The sequence below is a fragment of the Octopus sinensis genome, linkage group LG1 (genome assembly GCF_006345805.1).
Source record: "Octopus sinensis linkage group LG1, ASM634580v1, whole genome shotgun sequence".
NCBI classification, from domain to species: domain Eukaryota; kingdom Metazoa; phylum Mollusca; class Cephalopoda; order Octopoda; family Octopodidae; genus Octopus; species Octopus sinensis.
The window spans coordinates 90,163,126-90,172,091 of record NC_042997.1 but is presented as its reverse complement, the minus strand read 5'-3'; the positions used below and the strand labels follow the sequence as shown (position 1 = coordinate 90,172,091).

Genomic DNA, 8,966 nt, shown 5'->3' with positions numbered 1-8,966 from the left:
ATGGCGTCCGGAGGAAGAAGATGATGTCTGCAACAATCCAGGTTAAAGGCCTTTTGGTAAGGACTGCTAGAAGCAAGTTCGAACGGAGAGAAAATATGCGTGACCGTCTCCTTCAATCGCTGCTGTCTCAAGTCGCCGCTGCTGCTGCTAGCGGTCAAACGTTCTACGACCCCCCTTGCCTCGCTAACTACCACGTAGGCAAAAGAGTCGTGCTTCCGGTGGTTCGCGCATGCGCGAGAGGGCCCTTCCTTTCTCTGCCTTGGTAAAGGCACCAACACGCGCGAAATACAAATGGACGGTGCGCGAGCGCGCGCCGTTATAGTATCACTACAAGGCTCCCCTCCAGTGCGTACGCACGAAAGGAAACTTATTGTAGTGACTGCAAAACTCAAGGTGGACACCAGATAACCAAATAGCACACAATAATATAATGGCAAAATTTATAACATACACAAGAAATTTACTAAAGGAAAAAGAGAAAAAATACTCAATGAGCAAAAATCAAGAGTGCATGCATGAAAGTGTATACGTCACAAAGTATAGAGCCTTCCACTGTAGGAAGCGGAGGGAAAGCAAAACTCACAGTCAATGAACCTAGGCGAAATTAAATCCAACTTCTCTAAAGGTGGTTAATCCTGCAAAATAGCAGTTAAATCAATTGCTGCAGGAGAGGAAATGGAATTGACAGAAGCTCGCTAGTAACACAAAAGGCAAAAGTGCAAACATGCTGGTGTGATGCGCGACACAGATAATTTTCTGTTAATTACGTGACCAACAGTGGTCTAACAGGGAAAAATAATTACGCCTAAACATGGCGCAGCGCATGTGAACATCCGACGTCCTATGAGTCGGGAAAAGAATTAAGCTAGCGCAAACGTGTTGCAAAAAACAAGGCAATACACGTGCGAAGCAAGGCGCATGAAATGCAATGGTGCTTGCCAGACCAAAAAACAGCAAATGAATATGCCAGTGGTTGAGCGATTATATGCCTCGTTCGTACAGGAACAAAGGTATGACATGCTGGCGCGTTATAATGGACAAACAACCCTCTCTATGTATACGTGACCGCTAGGGTCTATAGAAATGAGGTGTGTCCACAAAAGGCAAATTCAGCATGGAAAAAAAAACAAGCGAGAAAAGCATGTGTGACGTATGTATGTGAGAGAGAGCATTTATGTGTGTGTACGTGTGTGCGACAGAAATACATACAAGGTGAATGCGAGCAAAAAAAATAAATACAGCGCATAGAAAAAAATGTCTCTCGGGCTATTCCAGACAAGAGTTAATTTACCAGTCTGTAATAGCCTGAAGCACAATAGCAGTTCGTTCTGTAACAGAAATGTTGAAATCACAAAATGCAGATGCCGGTTGAACACATATCGTGTAGCGGTTGTGGCTTCAATGCTGTGACAGGTTAACTGGAACAGAAGAATCTCGTAGATAGACGGTGCTGTTTATCCTTGGTGTGCATATGCACAAAACAGCGTGCACGCTAAAGTTCCGCGAGTTGCTATGTACATCTTGTGGAGGTCGACGGTGTTGAAAGGCGACGGTGGTGGTGGAAGGCGACTGTAGTGGACTTGAGACAACATCGTTCTTAGTGATGATGGCGACGAAGATAGCGACGACGTGAAGTCGAAAGACGACGATGATGATGACGAAGGCAGAGAAAAAGCATCGATGATATGATGGCGTTCGTCATCATGGCTGTAGAATAAGAAAAGGGCTCCTTCTATAACGGTCCGAGAGGACGGAAACAAATCGTCGAAAGATGAATGCGTAGAGTTAAATCGTGTTCCGACTTCGCAGAAAAACTGGATTTCTTTTGTTGATAAGTGATCTCTGGTTTTAGACCAGAATCACGTCGGGAGGTCACCAGTGTAACGAACTTCGTGTGAGTGAATATCTTCTCTTGTACTTTCGGGGTACAAGAAAGCAATCACTAGCCGTTGCTTTAATAATCCAGAATTCTACCAGTCAGAAGCAACAAGACGCAGACGTAAAATATATATATACTACTTTATTCTCTTTCTTGGTAACAATAACAATAAGTGTGTTATCTGATGTCCTTGGTTCTGGGCGCGCAAGGCTGAAAGTTAATCGATTGTAATATTTACAATATTCAGCCGCCAAAACAGAACGGGTCAAAATGGCGTCCGGAGGAAGAAGATGATGTCTGCAACAATCCAGGTTAAAGGCTTTTTGGTAAGGACTGCTAGAAGCAAGTTCGAACGGAGAGAAAATATGCGTGACCGTCTCCTTCAATCGCTGCTGTCCCAAGTCGCCGCTGCTGCTGCTAGCGGTCAAACGTTCTACGACCCCCCTTGCCTCGCTAACTACCACGTAGGCAAAAGGGTCGTGCTTCCGGTGATTCGCGCATGCGCGAGAGGGCCCTTCCTTTCTCTGCCTTGGTAAAGGCACCAACACGCGCGAAATACAAATGGACCGTGCGCGAGCGCGCGCCGTTATAGTATCACTACATATATGTATACATATTAGTGTGGTACCCATAAAAAATGACGGAATTCATTTTTGTAACCTTACTATTCTATAATTTTAAATTGTTTTTGCTCCTACTCTTTGCTGTATTTTCTCCCTGTGTTTTATTTTGTCTTCTTTCATATATTCTTATTACTTTTATATCGAAGCCTACACTTGGTTCTTCTTGTGTTTTTTTTTTTTATTATCGTTTCGCAGCATCACTTTTTCTTTCCACTTCACGTCATTATTCGCATCGTCTCATAATAATCTTCACTTTCCTTTTGTAATTTGAAGTAGAGCAGTTTCTCTGTAACTGATGGACTTTATTTGTTCAAGTTGCAATGACTTATTTATTTGAAAAGTCAGTTTTTCACGTTCTCACTCTTACACTCTCGCTCTTTCACTTTCCTTCTGTATCCCTACTAGTTTCCTCGAGTATTTTATTTCTTCTCTTCCTCTCTGTCTCCAGAGAGATTTCCGTCTCTTTTACTCTCAATCAAAATCTGCTACTTTTTCATTTTCAATGTCATACATGAATATCTTTCACCCTTTATCTCTATACTTTTTTCTATCATTCGCCCACTCACTCTCTATAACTCTGTTATTTTATATCACGTTACCTCTCTAACTTTCTCTCTCTCCATTGTTGAGCTCTATTTTGTTTTCTTCCTTCACTTTTAATGACTTAATCGTGGTATTTCGTTCTTTGTCAAACTTTTTCTATTCTTTCCTATACTTCATTGTTTGCACGCCTAACGGCCAATGACTAATGATTATTTCGACCTCTTTCTCTCCCTGCCACTCTTGCAATTTCCCACCTATTTATTTCTCAAATTCATCTATTTTTATTATATCCCTTCTTTTCTTTTTGATTCACTTTTTCAGCGGAGGCAATACTTTCTCCTTTAATATAACCATAACACGAGCAACCATGAGTTGGGTGGGAGCACTGTAATTTAGCAAAAAAGGCGCCATACTTGGTAACGAGTCGACAATCACCGTGCGTACGAATGTATGTCTCCCCCCCTCTCTCTCTCTCTCTGTGAAAAATACCAAGTACTGTCTCGAGTCCTCAGGTCTGTTAGACTGCAGCTTGTCTCAATTTCCGTGGCGCTTATGCACCAGAAATTACAAAACTCATCCCGCACCCACCACCACTACCAAATGAACCTGACGCCATTTCGTAGTAGAGTTTAACTTCACCTGTTGCTTGCTGGTAGTTATTTTCATGCTCAAAGACACAGTATGTCGCCGGTCCCTAATGATCGTGATCCCTCCACTAAGACTTCTAGATCACACATCTTCGTGCATGCGTGAGTATGTATACGAGAGATATGGTACTCATACAATACCCAAAGAGCATATTGTAACTAAAGTTAAAAATCCAATTATAAAAGTCACCCGTTTTCTCCACATAGACAAACAAAAAAAAAAAAGAAGAGAAAAAACTTACGTCAAAGATATGTGCCTTGGCACTAATGAGTAAAACATAAATTTGAATATGGCTACAATATCTGACACGGTGCTGTTACATATCGTATCCAAGATCACATAAGAAAAGAAGACTATTCGCACAGGCGTGGTTGTGTGGTAAGAGACTTGCTTCCCAACCACAGAGTTCCGGGTTCAGTCCCACTACGTGGCACCTTGTGCTTTTAGCAGTCCTCGATTTTGGACAGAATCCTTTACTTTAGGACAGTGGTTCTCAGTCAGGGTCCATATGGCCCTTGGGGATCCATATAAGATTTTATTCTTCAAATGTATGTACAGTAAATTGGGTTTTACTACTACAATACACAAAATATTCTAACAATTTCTTAAATACAATTCCTAATGGTATTTAATCATAAAAGTATGATAGGATTGTTTAAACATCGAAATGGCTATGTGGGTCCGCCCGAGTAAAATAAGAATCAAAGGGGTCCATAGGTTAAAAAAATGGTTGAGAACCACTGCTTTAGAACAAATCTTAAAAAAAAGAAGAAAAAACTGCTCGCACAGTCGCACCCATAGGCACCGGTGGGGCTGTATGGTAAGAAGTTTGCTTTCCAACGATATGGTTTCGGGTTCACTATAGCCTCGGGCCGACTAAAGCCTTGTGAATGAATTTGATGGACGGAATCTTAAAGAAGGTCGTCGTGTATGAGTGCATTGAACTATAACGTTAGGGGGACGTAAACAAACCAACACTGGTTGTCAAGCTTATACACACACACACACACACACACACATATATATATATCGGTTGTAGAAAACATAAATCCGAAAGAAGCACACTCTAAGATGTAGAGCAGTATATATTAAAAATGGGGAAGGCCAGTTTATGGGATTACTTTAGGTTTCTCGTCCCTAAAGAGTTTAGCTTTATGGAGTATCGCCAGATCCCAAAAACCTGTTGGTCCATGACCTCTTAAAAATATTTTTACGCTAAACCCTTTATGGACGGGAAACCTAAGGTAATCCCATAAACCGGCCTTCCTCATTTTTAATGTGTGTGTGTGTATATATATACACACACATAGATATATATGTATACATAAATGTATATACATGTGTGAGTGTGTGCTTGTTTTTGTGTCGTCCCCCACCACCGCTTGACAACCGGTGCTGGCTTGTTTACATCCGCCCAACTAGCGGTTCGACAAAAAATACCGATAGACAAAAAATACCAGATTTTAAAAGATATATCCTGCAGTTGATTTATTTGATTAAACCCCAGCATGGGCACAATCTATGACTGAAACAAGTAAAAAATACAGCAACACACACACACACACACACACACACATATATATATATATCGGTTGTAGAAAACATAAATCCGAAAGAAGCACACTCTAAGATGTAGAGCAGTATATATTAAAATGGGGAAGGCCAGTTTATGGGATTACTTTAGGTTTCTCGTCCCTAAAGAGTTTAGCTTTATGGAGTATCGCCAGATCCCAAAACCTGTTGGTCCATGACCTCTAAAAATATTTTTACGCTAAACCTTTATGGACGGGAAACCTAAGGTAATCCCATAAACCGGCCTTCCTCATTTTTAATGTGTGTGTGTGTATATATATACACACACATAGATATATATGTATACATAAATGTATATACATGTGTGAGTGTGTGCTTGTTTTTGTGTCGTCCCCCACCACCGCTTGACAACCGGTGCTGGCTTGTTTACATCCGCCCAACTAGCGGTTCGACAAAAAATACCGATAGACAAAAAATACCAGATTTTAAAAGATATATCCTGCAGTTGATTTATTTGATTAAACCCCAGCATGGGCACAATCTATGACTGAAACAAGTAAAAAATACAGCAACACACACACACACACACACACAGATATATATATATATAATATATATATATATATATATATATAGATATATATATATATATATATATAAAATATAATATGATAAAATATATATATAATATATATAATATATATATATATATATATATATATATATATATATATATATATATATATATATATATATATGATATATATATATTTTATATATTATATATTATATTTATATATTATATATAATGGCGGTGCCCCAGCATGGCCACGGCTCATTAGCTGAAACTGGAAAAATCAAAATCATCAAATCATATATACACTACCAATGACCTTACCTTGAAAGGGTATTCGAGAAAAAAAAAGTCCCCAGAGTTATTTCCCTTATATTACCTCTTCAAAAAAATATATATCTATTAGCAACAAATCAACATGTCATCGTCTGTCTGTAAGCATGTTTTTAGTGTGTTGTGCTACTACAGACCGGCAAGGGTAAAACAATTACTATGTACTTTAGGTAAGTCAAGAGCACTAACATCTGCTTAAATGCACATATACATATCTACTTCTTACTTTATGTATATTTTCAGTAAACTCTAATTTATTTTTACTCTTCGCTGAATTGGATAAACTTCCGATTCCTATATTTTACCTTTCACGTGTGATTCACATAACTGCCTCGAACTTCTAGAAATGTAGGTGAAATGTGTGACATTCATAATTTATTTAACTCTGAATTGAAACTTAAACGCGGTCTCGTCCTGGTCGCTGTTATATACCACAGCTTTGTATTAATGGCATGTGTTTATTAAATTACTTTCTAGTTTCGAGTAGTGGTGCATGCGTTTATACATACACAAACCCACACTTTGTTTTTAACAGTCCTAAACAAATAATTATAATTTAATATAGCGAAATACTACATCCACTTTTACTACGATATCGTAATTGCGAGTCAACGAGGGAAACTGCAACCAGACTCTTGACCTGCAAGAAATAGCAGCCAAAACATTTTCCGCTCATACAGAAAATACATATCAAACGATGTAATCTTTCATATCCCAAAGATGGATCGGTGTCTGTTATGTCCTTTATCTCTGGTCTGCTCAACCAATCTTCATTTAGTAGCAGCGACAATAAATTATTTAGTTATTGAATTATTTTTGTATTACAATCACAGAGGGAAAATAAGATATTAGCTGGTTTTGTCATTGAAAGGCCTAGTTCCAAAGTAATCATAATAAGCGGCTTCCACAGAATTTCCACCACAAATAAAAACAAAAAGAAAAACTCATTAAAATGATATTTAGAAATAAAAGCAAGTTCTTTTTTTCCATTTTATATCAAGTGACAATTCTGATTAGTATTTTATTAAGCCATGGCAAACTGGTCCTTTGTTCCCCTTCAAGACTGCTAAAAATGGCAGCCTTATACCCTATCATCTTGAAAAGGGAGTTATATATCGGATAATGTTGTCCTAGATATGCTATGTTCAAGAGAAGTATGAAGGTCATGACTGGGACTCTTTTGGTCATATTTATTTAAATCGTCCTTTGATAAGTCTTTCAGTTGTGCTTCCATCCATCTCAATCCTTCGTAAGGAATGTGGGACGTAATACCTCTTAACTGTTTTAGGCATGGGCCCTTATCCACCCTTTACTCCAAAGTCGCTGTGTGAGATGAGATATGAAGCCAGATGCAAGTAATAGCCGTGGTTTTCATTCAGTGTGTCCTCTTAAATGGGTTGCATTCACAGCTGAGTTCCATCTGCCTTTGCTATTTGCACTTAGTTGGAACTGTTGTTGACATAACACCGTGTTCACATGATGTGTGCCTATACGCTTAGGCCCACTACTCATCAGAGATCCCTTACAGTTTGATCATAGATCTGCCAGAGCTATGATATAGGACTGATCCACTGTGTTCACTGTATCAGAATGTATAAATCAGCTTTAATTAAAACTTCACCTTTTACCCTGAGGTGCCACCTGGATACTTCATCACCACTATCTCTTAGCTTCTACTGATTCATTTGCCATGCTCTCCTAAATGTGTGAAGCCATGTAGCTCCTCTAACAACAAAAGCATGCTCTGTCCCATCCCCTTGACTCATGCCCTAACCCTCATCTGCTAGCATAGATACCCTCCCCTTGGGTTTCATGGGCTTGCAAGCTGCATGGCAACCTCACTTGTGCCAGTGACATGACAGAAGCACCCAGTACATATTGTATAGTGATTGGCATTATGAAGGGTATCCAATCAATAAAAACCATGCTAAAGCAGATACTTGCACACAATGCAGTCTTTGGACCCACCAGGTCCTTACAAACTATCCAACTCATTGAACATGGATGTTAAGTGAAGATTATGATAGGTTGAAATGGTTAATAGCTCTCATTTGTAATGTCTTCTCATGCTGGCATCTTACTCTACCAGGCCCAAGTACATCATCACCATTTTAACTTCTACTTTTGTGGGTCAGATGGAATTTGCTGAGACAGATTTTCTATAGCTGGATGCTCTTCCTGTCACCAATCATCACCTGTTTCCTAGTAACATATTCCCATGACCACACATGCTTTCACAAAAGATTAGAGATGAAAGACACTGCTTGCATGGCAGTGTCACAGCTATTGCACAAAATCAAAGACAAGGAGAAAGTAACACACACACATATAGATATATATATATATATATACACATATATATTGGTTTGGACATATGACACATGAATGTAGACAGCTGTATAAAGAAGTGCTGATTGCTGAAAGTGGATGGCACTTGTGGAAGAGGGAGACCCAGGAAGACACGGGATGAAGTAATGAGGACCAATTTCAAGGTGTTGGGCCTCATGGAGGAGATGTCAACGGACTGAGATATCTGGTGATATGCGGTTTTTGAGAAGACCCACCTACCTCAGCAAAACTGAGTTCTGGGAGTGTTGTGTGTACCACCCACATGTAACAATAAATAAGATATTTCACACACCCTACTCCAACAAACTGCATCTTCTCTTATCTTCCTCACATTTCTCCTTTCTCAAGCACTATGCTTATGCTTATCTCTCGCACCCCAATCTTGTTCTCACTGCTCCACTCGCTGTGTCATTGCTATCCTGTTGTCCCTTACCTTCTCTTTATACCCATCTTTCACCAGTCACTGCATTCCCTACCAATACAT

At 39.4% G+C, this 8,966-nt stretch overlaps 1 protein-coding gene across 1 annotated transcript in view; it reads left to right on the top strand.

Annotated features, from left to right (window-relative positions):
- The first annotated feature begins 6,192 nt into the window (after window positions 1-6,192).
- Window positions 6,193-8,966, top strand: part of LOC115217375 (GTPase Era, mitochondrial) — a 121,953-nt gene continuing 119,179 nt past the window's right edge. Inside the window, exon 1 of the mRNA XM_029787092.2 lies at window positions 6,193-6,303. Within this exon, the coding sequence (XP_029642952.1) occupies window positions 6,219-6,303 (85 nt within the window). The 5' untranslated portion in view covers window positions 6,193-6,218. The remainder of the gene's footprint in view (window positions 6,304-8,966) is intronic.